Source organism: Poecilia reticulata, linkage group LG8 (genome assembly GCF_000633615.1).
Source record: "Poecilia reticulata strain Guanapo linkage group LG8, Guppy_female_1.0+MT, whole genome shotgun sequence".
NCBI classification, from domain to species: domain Eukaryota; kingdom Metazoa; phylum Chordata; class Actinopteri; order Cyprinodontiformes; family Poeciliidae; genus Poecilia; species Poecilia reticulata.
Genome location: NC_024338.1, coordinates 23,747,104 through 23,761,232, shown reverse-complemented (window position 1 = coordinate 23,761,232; position 14,129 = coordinate 23,747,104). Strand labels below are relative to the sequence as shown.

Sequence of the window (14,129 nt, the reverse complement as noted above, 5' to 3'; positions counted from 1 at the left end):
GTGCGTGCGTGCGTGGGTGCGTGGTTGTTTGTTCTGTCGTCCCAGTGTTGGACTAGCGACCGGTCCAGGGTGTATCCTACCCGATTCAAATCTTGTCTCTTTTTTCTGATCTATTTTTATTTATTTATTTTTGTCTTTTCAAACCTTTACTGAAAGCTAAACCACCACATTTAAAACTGTGAGTTCTTGCTACTACCTCAAACTGAATATCTTGGGATTTGGATGCTGTTGTGTTTTTATGCTGTGTGTCATATCTTCTCTGAAGTGTCATTATTCTTAAAAATGCCATTGAAGCGCATGACATAAAGTCTATATCAGAGCAGCGAAGCTTGTTAATATATACATATAAAATCTGCTATTAGTTAATTCAAGGCCATTTACGATGAGTTTTGTTCAACAATAAACAGTTTAAATACCATGACCTCAGTTTGTTATTTTGTTTGTATTTACTTTTAATTTCTGTAAAGCACTTTGTATTGCCTTGTTGCTGAAAATGTGCCATATAAATGAAATTACCTTTACCTAAATCCCTTCTTTAGTTTTATGAAGCCCCCTTTTTTACGGAACTTCATTTAACATCTTTTGCAAATCTATTCATACCCCATTTGGATTTTCTCACATTTTGTGACTTTTAAAGCAGAGAATTTGGGGATTTTGTGTGACAAATCATCAGAAAAATTCTCACATAATTATTACGTGCAGGAAATGATTACCTACTTTTCAAGCTTTTTACTACATTTTTATTGAACCTACTTTCAACTAAAGCTTTATATAACCTCTTATTTTTACCAAATATAGCAGTATTTTCTTAGGAGACACTCTCTGATAGCTTTGTACATGAAATATTTGTCCATTCTTCTTTGTAGTATACTCTTACCTGTTTGTTCATTAATGTTCTCTACCAAACCTCCTCAGAACAGCAGGATTTACACCAATATTGAATTATTTGTTCTTATTTAACTGACTTTTCAAAGGAGTCTGTTCATTTACACTTTTGAGGGATATCAAATTCAAAGGGGCTCCACACTTTTGAAATKCATAAAAAATGTATTTCAACTTAACAACTGGGCTATAGTCAATCAAGTTCAAAGGGGTGAAAATACTTTTGTTAGCACTGTATGAATCCTTTGCCTAAATACTTCAGATCCATGTACCTCCGTCAGCAGCAGATTACAGTTCCCCTGCCAAACTTAGAATATGTTCTGCACAATTGAACACAACAACAGCTCAACCCACGGAGCAGCCTCCGCTCCACCGTACCGTCATCCATCCTAGGAAGGTTTTACTTGCGATGTCTTAATGAATTGAGCGCTTTCTTATTGTTTGTGATGAAATTACCTGTTGGTTTAAGGCATACCCAGTTTCACCGTTTCCGTGGGTTTCCGTCACTGTTTAACGAATCACTTTTTAGTGCTGTTGTATTTAGAATACASCGGGAACAAAACAAGAGGACATTAGTCACTGTGCCTGCCTATTGTTTGCCTGTCGCTGTCAAGCCGACGCGGCAAGTAGAGAGAGAGGGAAAAAAAAAAAAAAAGCGTTAATACAGCAGACAGATCGGTCGGTGCATAAATTACTCCCGTTGTTAGCATCAGTAACGAGCCAGTCATTTCCTCGTTTAGAGCTAAACACTGAGAAACGGCAACCGGCCCGCCGGGCTCTTTGCTAATTAAGTACTCGGCCTCCACAGAGACACACACACATACGCTCACACACACACACTAAGCAGTCTGATGTCTTCTACCTGCCTGCTGCCCTGGCAACACTGAAGGCCTTTAAAGGCGATCCAGAGGAACTTCAAAGTCAAAGCGAGACTGCACGCAGGTGTGTGTGAGCATGTTTGTGCGGGTGTGTGTGTGTGTGTGTGTGTGTGAGTATGAGGATGGATGATAAAATTAAATTGAGCCGCTCAAGATGCTTTCTATCTGCCAGGTACTGTGTGGCATGTGTTTTCTCTTGCATCTATGCTGCTGTTGAATTCATAAACACAACCAGTTCACAGGTTTTTTTTTTTTTATATGTATATATGTCATTATTATGACGAGAACAGCACCTTGTCTTGCAGTGCAAATAGGCACTGCTGCATCAGATTTATGCCAAGTCTTTGTTACTATGGCAACAACAACAACAAAGAAGTTTCTCTCCACTTCCTTCACCTCGGCGCGCCTTAGATCATTACAGGGCATTAGCATAGAGATAGAGAGGTGCACCACAGAGAGAGGGAAGGTCGTGCATAAAGAGGGGGAGCAGCTTGCCACTTTTTGCGACAATGACCTCAAAACCCCAGTTTTCACAACTTCAGAAAGCCACCTGTCTGGTAAAAATAGGGGAAAAACAGCTGCATTCGTTTTAGTTCCATTCTTCTTCAAATTCTCCGTTGTTTTCATGTTTCATGTTTTCCTTTCTGTCACTTGGTACCAGGTTGGCCTCATCCAAAACTGTGCCTACCAAGTGTAAGCCTTAAAAAAAGTATGAAATATTTGTGTTTATTTATGTATTAACTGAAAATAAGTTACTTGTTTAGTCTTTAATATGGTTTGTTCTTTTTTTTTTTTCTTCTTTTGTCACTAAAAGCCAGATGTTATGTTGTCCACCATTAACTTTTAATAGCTTTAGCTTCTTCAACAAGGCTTTGTCTAGAAAACAGGGATTTCACTCGTTGGCTAAAGCCCATCGTCATTTATCAGCAGGAAGCTTATTGTTCATAATTTCTCAGTAAACCAGAATATCATCAAAAAGTGAATTTATGTGAGGAATTTAATTCAAAAGTAAGTCTCATAGTTCATAGAGTCATTACACACTGACTGGTATATTTTAAGCATTTACTTCTGTTAATGTTGGTGATTCATTCGTCTTGGTAAATCTCAAACCCTGGAAATTCGAATGGGACCAAAATAAAGGAGATTTAATGCAGAAATGTTGAAAAACTAAGGACTACGTTTGTGCACAGTATATGCACTCAGTCACTTTTATAAGTTTGTACATGACTACAGTGTGGCATAGAGAAAATTAGCCTGTTTCTTTGCTGAGTTATTAAAGGAAATCCCAAGTTGTTTTAATAGCAGCTTTCAGCTTGTTTGAATTGTTGGTTCTGATGAATATAACCAGTAGATTCTCTTTGCACTTAAAGTAAATTCAGTCAAGTTCAGTCATGCCATTAAACCAGGTACTGATACTTGGTGTAGAAGTGTGGAAGGTAAGGTGCCAAGTCCTGCTGGAAAACATCAGCATCAACATAAAGTGGTTGTTCACCCTTTTTCCTTCCATTCAACTTTCCTTCATTAGACTGGGATTCAGCTATCTATGAGCAACAAAGTGTATTAGCCTGGTCCTCTTTCGCTTCCCTCCTGGTGAGTGGTATGAACACAGCTGTCCATTCAGCAGGAAGTTCATCTTCCCTTCTTGTGTCTTCAATTCCTTCCTTAATTCTTGGGGTCCTTATTTCCTTATACTTATTCATAGAATTTTTTTCTGTTTGTTTTAAAATGGGTAGAAGGAGCGGAGAGAATTCTTAAACACACACGCGCACGCACGCACACACATACACACACACACATATATATATATATATATATATTTTTTTTTTTAATGGGTTTTTTCCCCACTTGCAAACTTATCATGCACCTGTGATAGGTGTGTGGGTGTGTGTGTATGTGTGTGTGAGTTTCTCTTTGAAGTGGACTCATTGTTCTCAGCATGCCAACAAGAATCGAGCAAACCTCCTTTTCCAGCCAGGGATCAGAAGTATCTAAGCAACCCCAGTTAATGTTCAGGTGCGGGTGCAGGTGGAGGTATGGATCCTGAATAATAAAAAGGTTATCCAGAGCTCAGTAGTTTTTCCCTTGGCAACTGCATAAAAAGAGATTTCGGGGATGGGTTAAACATCAGTTCAATACCAGAAAACTGCAAAAGGAAATTTCTGAGTTCCTTCACTGGGCTTTATGGTGGGAAAAGTCTCCTCCATCAGCAATATTTTGATGAATAAGTAACAATTTTCAGTGATCCGTGAACTTGTTTACGATAACTGAACTGGTAGCTTAACCTTAAAGCATTTTACATTTCAGTCTTTCTTCTACAAGATTTTTTTTTTCCTGGGAATGGAAATCTTATTGTCGCTCCCTTAAAGTGTCTACTTAATTACATCCAACCTGTAATTTAAAGGTTTCCTGCTCATCCTACCCAGTGTACATAGGATTGTGTTTTGCTTGTGGTATTTTCCACATAATTACAGAAAAAAGACAGTAAAGGAAGATATTTATATTTCTACTCTTATTTATCTTGTTAATCTCCCAACAGCTAATGATGTATATTTCTAAAAATGGTCACAAAAGGCAATTTTGTAAGGTTTATTACAGAAAAGAGGGAACGTTTTGGTATAGGTTTCTGTCCCCCTAGTAATATTTCTTGGGATCGGTGCAATAAAAACCTGAATTCCATTTAAACATTAACACAATCAAAATAAGCATGTCTGTTCAGATATGTGTCAATGATACTTAAACACGTAGAATATTTCTACTTGTTCTGTACGTAATCGTTTATAGAATTAAATCCACTTGAATACAAATGCATGCTACGTCTTCTGACATCTGCAGTATAAAAAGAGCCACAGTGGCCCAGCAGCTGAAGGTCCCAGAGAGTGGCTGAAGCATTGTAATGACAGACGAGGGAGAGAGGAGTGAGGAATATGACGAGTTACTGCTGCTGAAATCATCACTGCAGTATTCTGTTGCAGGATTTCGTACAACACTAAAAGTGTCTTTGCCAGATGAGAGAGAACAGCCCCAACAATACTGACAATACTGTGTTGTATTGGAAAACCTTTATTTCTCTTTTTGTTACAGTAGCAATAAACAAATTTGCAATTTTATGAGTCTTAAGATATCAAAAATGACAGAGACAAATGCTTAACTTGCATCACTCTGTGTGTAGTGAGTCTTGTGTATTGTGAGGATTTTAGTTTGTGATTGAATGTTTAAATATATTAACTGTATGGTAACTTGAACTATCCTGCTAAAAAAAATAAAGGGAACACTTAAACAACACAATATAACTCCAAGTAAATCAAACTTCTGTGAAATCAAACTGTCCTCTTAGGAAGCAACACTGATTGACCCGACGAGGGTCCCCGTTGTCCATCAGTGTTTCTTCCTAAGAGGACAGTTTGATTTCACAGAAGTTTGATTTACTTTATATTGTGTTGTTTAAGTGTTCCCTTTATTTATTTTTTGAGCAGTGTATGTTCTGACACTAGCAACTGAAATCCATCCATCCATCCATCCATTTTCTTTCACCCTTGTCCCTCAGTGGGGTCGGGAGGGTTGCTGGTGCCCATCTCCAGCTAACGTTCCGGGCGAGAGGCGGGGTCACCCAGGACAGGTCGCCAGTCTGTCGCAGGGCAACACAGAGACACACAGGACAAACAACCATGCACACACACACACTCACACCTAGGGGCAATTTGGAGAGGCCAATTAACCTGACAGTCATGTTTTTGGACTGTGGGAGGAAACCGGAGTACCCGGAGAAAACCCACGCATTCACAGGGAGAACATGCAAACTCCATGCAGAAAGACCCCAGGCCGGGAATCGAACCCAGAACCTTCTTGCTGCAAGGCAACAGCTCTACCAACTGCACTACTGTGCAGCCCGCAACTGAAATCATCAGTTGAAAATATCTCTGGAAAATCTTTCAAAAAATGGATGAAAAGTGCTTGAATTTGACTTTTTGAAAGATAGAAGAATTGTGCATCAAAAGTACTCAAGATCCCCCCTCGTTTTAGTGTTTTTTTTTTTGGGGGGGGGGTGTAACATTCACAATGTAAAACACTGGTTTCATTTTCAGTCTCTGTGGCAGAGCGCCGGATCCTAAAGAGACGCTTTCCAAAGATGAATTGAAATGTCATCTGTCACATCCGCCAGTGTTTGAATAAAGCCCCTTCTCCCTTTGCAACTCCCCCAGATTTCAACATGCGCTATTTTTGACCTGCATTTGGATCCAGTCTGAAACCATATTTTCTTTGGTCTTAAATATATCTGCGCTCGTAGACGGAGAAAGGTTTGATGTATAAAACGTCAGGTGCCCAGAAGTCAATGCGATGTCTGCACTTGTCAGTTTGCTGTCAGACAAGACAGAAAAACCAAGAAATACACCAAGTTAGTCTTCAGCATTTGACTTACGAAAAATAAAATACAATTTGTATCAGTTTCTTTTAATTGGCTGTAATAAGTTATTTGCTTTAGCTTTCAGTGAGAATGGTTGTTAAAGAATAGCTTAATCCTGACAGGAACACTAGCAAACCGCTTCATTCAAGCAACACAGATGACATCTTGTGCCCACTGATGTTTCTCTTGATGAAGGATAATAAGAACCTCGTTCTTCTTACACGTTGTAGTCATTTTATTTCAGCGCTCTGCTTTCAACAAACCGGCCACATTTGTTGGCAGCTTTAAAGCCATCCAGCTCAATGATGCTCTCCTTTTCCGCGCTCCCTTTTCAACTCATTCTGCCTTTAATATTTTCTCGCCCTTGCGTTGTCTCTCTTTTGTGTTCACTTATTTGTGGTCTGTCTCTCATTCTCTGCTTGTTTCAGTCTCTTTTTTTTCCCCTCCTCTCCCCCCCCTCTCTGTCTCTCCCTCTCTCTGTTTCTCTGGGGATGTGGATGAAAACGAAGCCTGTTTTATTTTTTCTTCAGAGGGCGCTGAATATTTCAGTTTTGCATTTTCTCTCTTTTTATGTTCTCCCTCTTTTTTTCAGGGCCTCTTTGATGTGTCTGTGGATTCGTTATCATTCCRTTTGGATGAGCTCACAAACGCAGATGCGGGGCTCTTGCATGCACTTACGCACGCATTCGCACACGCACACATTCGCACATGCACACATTYGACGTATGCACGCACTCTGGCTCTTCTGATTCTACAGACYAGAGGCATCCATATGGAAGCTTACATTCAGGTCTGTTTGCCAGTTGTTTCCATGWGCTGCTCCACCCACATTACTCCATACAATTCCTAAACGCTCAGCTCAGATGGGAAAGAAAGAACATTTGCATAAGCCACGAGGTTCTTCATTGTGTACTCGTGTAATAATCGCATATCTATGGGGTTCCTGTCAATATTGTAAAGGTATGGAGTCATATTTCACCATCTTCCCGGTCTGTAAAGAGGGGGGGAGGGAGCAGAATTTGGATAATATTTGTATTTCTCAACTTTATTTTGTTAAATATCATGTTCTCCTTTCTTTACATTCTTTGCTTATGGCCTTTGTTTTCTTCTTTTAGTTWTTCCATCTTTCCTTCTGTTCCTCCTTCCTCTCATTTATCTCACCACTTTCCCTTTATGCTGATTCCATCCATTTCTCCTTGTTTAATTATTTCCTTTCTTTGTCCTACTTCACTTTTTYTTGTGTCCTTCCTTCCCATCTTACCTTCAATATTTTATGTATTTATTGTCTTTAATACATTCTCCCTTTTTGCATGTCCCTCCACATGTCCTTTGTAGCATTCCTAAATATTTCCTGCATTACTCGTGTCCTACCTCCTTTTTCTCCTCGGCTCYTTCATTCTTTCTTTCAATGTGTGCTTTGTTCTATCCTTTCTTATGTGTGCCTTTTTGTCTGACAGCCCTTTCCATTTTTTATTTCCTTCTGTCCATTCTTTTTCCCCCTCCTTTCCTCTGCCTGTTATGTGTCCTTCCGTCCTTTGCATCTTTATTTATTGTGTCCTTTATTCTTTCCTCATGCTTCCTTCATTCCTTTCACCCTTTTYTTTCTTGTCTCCTTCTTTGCCTTGAATGTACCCTGTGTTAGATCCTTTCTAGTGTTTTTCCTCATCACTTGTGTCCTTTTTTCAATATTTACTTCCTTCCCTCCTTGTATCCTAACTCCCCGTTTCCTTTCTCCGCCTTTTCATCTGCTCTTCACAGAATCCTTTCGTCCTTGTGTCCTTTATTCCATATTTCCATCTTTTATGTCCTATGACTGTTTTTCTTGTCTTTCCTTTGTTTTGTCCTTCCTTTCTTTTTTGTGTCTTTCTATGTTTCCCTTTTCTGTCTCCTATTTTTTCTTGCATTCTTCCGTGTTTCATTTGTTCCATCCTTGCTTGTATTCCATCTTCTCTTGTGTCCTTCTTTAGTTTTCTGCTACATTTCCCTGTATTTTATTTCTTTCCTTTGCTTTTGATTTGTGTCAACATGTTTTTCCCTGTATTTTATTTGTCTTTCCTTTGCTTTTGATTTGTGTCAACATGTTTTTCCTTCCCTGTAGCTTTTCCTTTCTGCAGTCTGATCTTGATTCTTGTGTCCTTCCTTTATTATACAGTTATTTTCTTTCTTTGTGCACTTTCTTCCGTCTCTAACTTTCCTTATTTATTCTTTTTTCCTCACTTAGTATTTTTAGTTTTCACAGTTTCCATATCTGCCTCCTGCATTCTGTATAAATGTGTACCATAAAACCATGGTGAACATTTGCCTTTATTATTTTAAAAGGGCCATGAAGATCTGGAAACTCTTGACATTTGTGCTTATCGGATATTTTAAGTGAAAACATGTAGGAAACAAGTATTTGTTTGTTGCYGACTGTGTGCATAACTTCCCTGTGTATCAACCACGTGTCACACAATAACAAAGGCAGCATGTGGCATTGTGTGGTTAGAGCAGCCCGGAAAACGACCACARTCTTGTCGGCTGGGCGACTAAATGGCAGAAACTACTAAACCCTCCCCCGGTCCTCCCCCCACACAGTCCGCCTTCCCCCCCTTCTTTAAAACAGCCGCTGAGGATTGAGGGATGAGAAGACTTCCTCTTTAGAGAAGGCACATCTTTAATTTGAGCCTCTTCTCCTTCCACTTTTCTGACCAGATATCCATTTAAAGCCGACAGGCCGCCCTGGYGCTGGCATCCCTCTCCTTTGCTTTTCCTTTGCTTCTCCACTTCTCCTTGCCAGGCCACCCTGACTCCCTTTTTTTCTCCCTCCTTCTTCTCATCTCTCTGCTCTGTTATTGATGGTGACACGCTGTCTGCCACTCTAGTGACCACACACATTCTCACACAAAGTTATTCTTGACCTCCTTTACATCCTCGTACAGTTAGTTTCATTTAAAAGTTAGCTCTGGTGGGGGTTTTTCCCCCCTCCTTTTTTCCTCTTGTATCCTTGGAGGTGTAAGCCCAGCAGCTAGTTCCAACACAGCCGTAGTGCTTTCTTTGAGTTGCGTTGTCAGTCGCAGAGAGAGTTTGGGACCGTGCCTCACGAACAAAGGCCCGTGCACGCCTACGTGCACACACCCGTACACCCGCATGAATTCTCTCTCCTCTCTCAAGTGAAGCATACGTTCAAATCCTTTTTTTTTTTTTTGCTCTTCTTTGGAAGTTAGCTATTTCTGACATGCTCTCCGTTTCCTATTCTCCTTTCTTATTCCTTCTTAGCCTCTCTCCACAAATTCTTTTGTGTTCGGCTGAGTCCGAAAGGCAGTCATGCAGTGAGTTTGATTAATAATTACAGAGTACACAGAATTGGGAATGGAAAAAAAAAATGCCTCTTTGTTGTTTGATGTCCAACATGAGAGAAACCAAAATTACTAGGAGACAGAACACTTTAAAGAGGAGAGAAACCCTGCACATTCCTTTCTGTATCCGCTGCTTTTGTTCTTGGGCTGTTTTGTTCTTTGCGTTCTGCTGTTGCTCTTCTAGTTTTCTTTATTGCTTTTAATTTTGGGAAACGTTCTCTCTTTAAAAAACTGAAAATTTGCAAATGGTTACGCACACATAAAAGCTAAAGCGTTGCATGTCCCTACATAGTTTGAGCGTTCCAGGACTTTGCAAAAGTATCTGCACYCGTTAAAGTCTTCTGTGTTTTCCCCATCACAATCACAGTTTTACTCTACAATATAGTCTTCTAAAGGTTTACCGAAGTGTGGCGTGGATCTGCAATTCAAGTCTATCCTTTGAAGACCCGTCTTTCACAACAATTACAACTGCAAGTCTCTTGGGGTATGTTCAAAAATAGCTCAAGYTCTATCAGATTGGACGGAGARTGGCGGTGAGGATGAATTTTTAAGTCTTGCTACATATTCTTAATTGCTTTCAGGTCTGGGTTCACTATTCTTTGATCGAACCATTCCCTTGCAGCCTCGGCTTTATGTTTAGGGCTGTCCTGCTGGGAGACGAACCTCATCTTYGGTTTTAAACCTTTTGCAGCTTCAAAGAAATGTTCTTCTATCTTTAGCTCCATCCATTTTTGGATTGATGGTCACCTTGCGGATGAAAAGTGTCCCTACAGCATGATGCTGCCACTGCCATGTTTYACTGTAGAGATGGTGTGTTCAGGTTGATGTGCAGTGTTACTTCTCCACCACACATATCCGTGAGGTGGGAATCTTTTGAATCAATCAGGTTGGGAATTCCTTGCACTGGATTCCGTACAGTGGAAATGAAAGTAAAGTCGGCTGAATACTTTACACCACACTATTTGGATGTGTATTTGTAAACAAAAAAACAAGTTAAAACTTTCTACCAATGTCCTCTCACTTCACRATTATGATTTACTYTTTGTTGATCTATTACAAATTATATAAAAACCCAATAACATGTTGAAAAAGTCAACAAATTTAAGGGGTATGAATACTTTTGCAAGACACTGTAMCTTACACACTCCATGAAAATACACRCACATACATGAAATTTYATACCCTGTCTTTGTAAAAGCTGTTCTTTTAATGGGTTTAAATGGATCCCCCACTGGTCAGGATTCCATCCCCCGGTTGTTCAGCTGTCCAGGGAGGAATAATTATCCACACCTTTTTAGAGCGCTAATTTACAAGAACAGGGTAGAAAGTACAGGGTAGAAAGTACACTGACACACGACCGGCACGTTTTACGTCCTGTACTTTATTTCACACTGTGAAACAAAGCAAAGGAAGAATGCAAAACTGGTCATGCAGTATTATCTGTAATGCTGACATATTTTTGCATCAGAATGAGGATCTGTGGGATTGTAACTCCAAGGAGCCTGTCGTGCATCATGTCTGTTGCTTTATTTTAGCGTTTTGTAAAACTGGATTGAATAGGCTTACTTGCAGGTTCCTCCAGGAGTGGTGTGGTGGACATCTCAAATACAAAATAGGCCAATTAATCAGCCACACATAATTTTCTGACATGCATGACTCCAGTAGATGTAGGTTTTTTTTTTACTGTCCAAGTCTGACTGAATGCACGAGTTCACCCTGCACTTTATGTGTGACGGTCATAAACTGTTTGATGTTCGTGTTGATTACAGGTTTCTAAAAATGTTTCACCGCCATTAATTTGATGCATTTCACTTTGCATGAATTTGCAAATTGCACTTTAGGAGCACAGCAGAAAGGTTCAATATTTGAACAGAAATTGAGGTTAATTGAAGGGCTGGAATTGCCTCTAGGTCTAGATGTGAGTATTTCAGCTCTGTGACTGACTGATCAGTCAAGCGTGCACTCTGCCATTTGCCCCGATGTCAGCTGGGGTGGAGCAAAAACTCGCCTCGCGCGACCCGTGGTGGGAGGGAGGGGAAGAGGGAGGATGGGTTTGTTTGAATGGATACAAAAATAAACCCCTTCCATTCCAACCTTCATATCTACCTCTGTCATCCATCCGCCTCGACATACGCCCTGTCCTCCACACACACACACACCCCTGTGCTGTTAAGTTTGACAGCTGCTCGGTTCTCCTGTATATGATGTCGAGGCTGGGCATGCTGGCTGCACTCTGACAGGTCTCGGTACGGTGCTGTCCCCCTCAGTATGCCTGTCAGGCCTCCTCTAYTTGCTCCTCTGTGACCTGACATTTGGCAGCCGTAATCACAAACCGGTATGGAGGACACACACGAAATTTCTAGCGCACAATTGTAAGGCAATATAGGATCTATTTATTGCCTGTTAAGTTTGCATTGAATTTATGTAAAACTTCAAATTAAGCAAATAATGTAAATAAAGAAAATTTACAGTTAAGATGTGCAACAACAAGGAATTTGACTTCAGCTTCAGTATAAATATATAAACTTTTAGCTTTTGCATTTTTACTTTGACACCACTAAATTAAATTCAGTTCCACCAGTTTGGTAAAATCATATMAATTTTCAGTYTTTAGATGTATAAAGCTGGTGTAGACATGCTCCAAAAAGACTTGCCGCTGTAAACGCAACAACAGGTGGTTTTACAGAGCGTTGACTCAAATGGCCTTGGTGCAGAAGGGCTTTTCAGATTTCTATTAGAGAAAACAAATTATTAAAATCTTTTCCTTCTTACAAAATAAAGAAACTTAAGGATTTTTATGTTCTAAATGCACTGTAAGACTTCTGCCCTATGGCAAGATGATAGAGGGGAGTCATGATAGACTGTTTTCCTAAACCGGATCGACTGAGTACTGAAGTGGAAGCAGGTTGAGCCAGTAATTGAGATTCTGTTTAGATGAGAGATTTCCTCTTCAGAATGTTATGTAAAAGCTTATCATAAAAAACCTAAAAAGTCAGTGTATGTTTAGTGTGATCATGGCCTCATAATTTCTTAAAAATCAAAAGTGAGTGACAATCTCCCGTTCTTCATATTTAACTGCATAAATAAGGTTTTTTTTCAGAGTTCCTTATATGACAAGTGGATGCTACCCTCTGCAAAGACAACAGCCGATTGCAACATATTAGTGTTTCCAAATTTATGATAATTGATTGTACACTTTTGAGACCCGGAGTCGGCCTATTCTTCAGTTTACTATTTCTCTCTCCTCTTTCCTGCAGCTGATATTCTTTGCCTGGGTGAAGTGTATTCATTCCTTTGTTCTTGTGCTTGCTTTGAAGAGAGATGGAGAGCCAGCTGGACCGGGCGAAACAGAGCCAAAGACAGCAGATCCAGCAGGCCGATTTGGCACTGGAGCAGTTCAAGAAGCAGGTGGAGCTCAGCTCTGAGAAGGTCTACACTGACATGAAACTCCAGGTCTGACACATAAATATAATCCTGACCCTCGAATATAACTGTGATTTGGTCAGATGTGATTAGGTTTGGGCTTTTCGCCAGGAATGTTTGGAACAACAAAGGATGAATACATGGGAAATCAATCAYGTTCGGTGCAGGATATGGGACAGTTTCTCTTTTATAAACCTAGAGAACTTTGTGCATTGTGTAACAAACTGTTGGTCTTTTACCAGAAGAGTAATCAAAAACACCAAATAAACATAAAAATGACTCGTCACACAGAAAATTAACCTTTGTGGCTGTCTCRATCCTCACACCAAATCAGATTGAAAGCCTGTGAGGTGAGCTGAGAAGAGGACACAATATGACAGAATCCAAATCTTTGGAAAATCTAGAGAGCATTTCTCTTCTCTCTGTAGGAAACTAAGTACTGCTCAGTAGGCCAAAACGGCATTTAACACATTAAAACGCTAGCAGAAAGATGGTTGTGGAAACTTCTCGGGAYTTAAAATCATTAATTTTGATTAATTAATTATGTAGACATTTTTAATGAAATTGCTTTTATTATTTTTTGTATGTAAATGTTCAGAGCGGAACATTGTATTCACATGTTTCTGATATGCTCGTAAATCTGACACACACCACACATGACAACAGAGATGGACGACAAAGCTGCTTCTCTTGGCCMACTGGAGATTCATTTTTGCTTCAAAAACCAAGCTGATGGGATGCAAGAAAAGACTGTTGTTCTGTGCAAATTGTGGAAAAACGCCTTTTATAACCTGTGCAAGCCTAAAATATCATCTCGGTACAAAACAACATCAGCAAACAGACGTCCCCAAAGTTAATGTTACCAATCTGATGATTGGATAAGCTGAATAAGATGCAAAGCTATATATATATATATATATATATATATATATATATGTTACTGAGCTCACTGAGCTGACATGTCTGTTTATTTCATAATTTAGCTGCCAAAACAGTTTTTTAATTCAGAATACTGAATTGAGAATACTGCTTGTTAAAACCATATATTGTGGATTTATGGTTTTTGATTAAAATGAACAAACCCTGCAATTAACTTGATTAGCAATTTTAGGAATGCTAATACAGTAAAAACCTAATATATTTTAAGACTTTTTACACATCTTCGCTAGTTGAACCAGTGAATTTTTTTTCATTCTTTTTTGGCTTAAT

The 14,129-nt window shown here is 39.5% G+C and overlaps 1 protein-coding gene across 1 annotated transcript in view; it reads left to right on the top strand.

Moving 5' to 3' along the window:
* Window positions 1-14,129, top strand: part of cep112 (centrosomal protein 112) — a 119,417-nt gene that overhangs the window by 43,328 nt on the left and 61,960 nt on the right. The window contains exon 19 of the mRNA XM_017306138.1: window positions 12,815-12,950. Within this exon, the coding sequence (XP_017161627.1) occupies window positions 12,815-12,950 (136 nt within the window). The remainder of the gene's footprint in view (window positions 1-12,814; window positions 12,951-14,129) is intronic.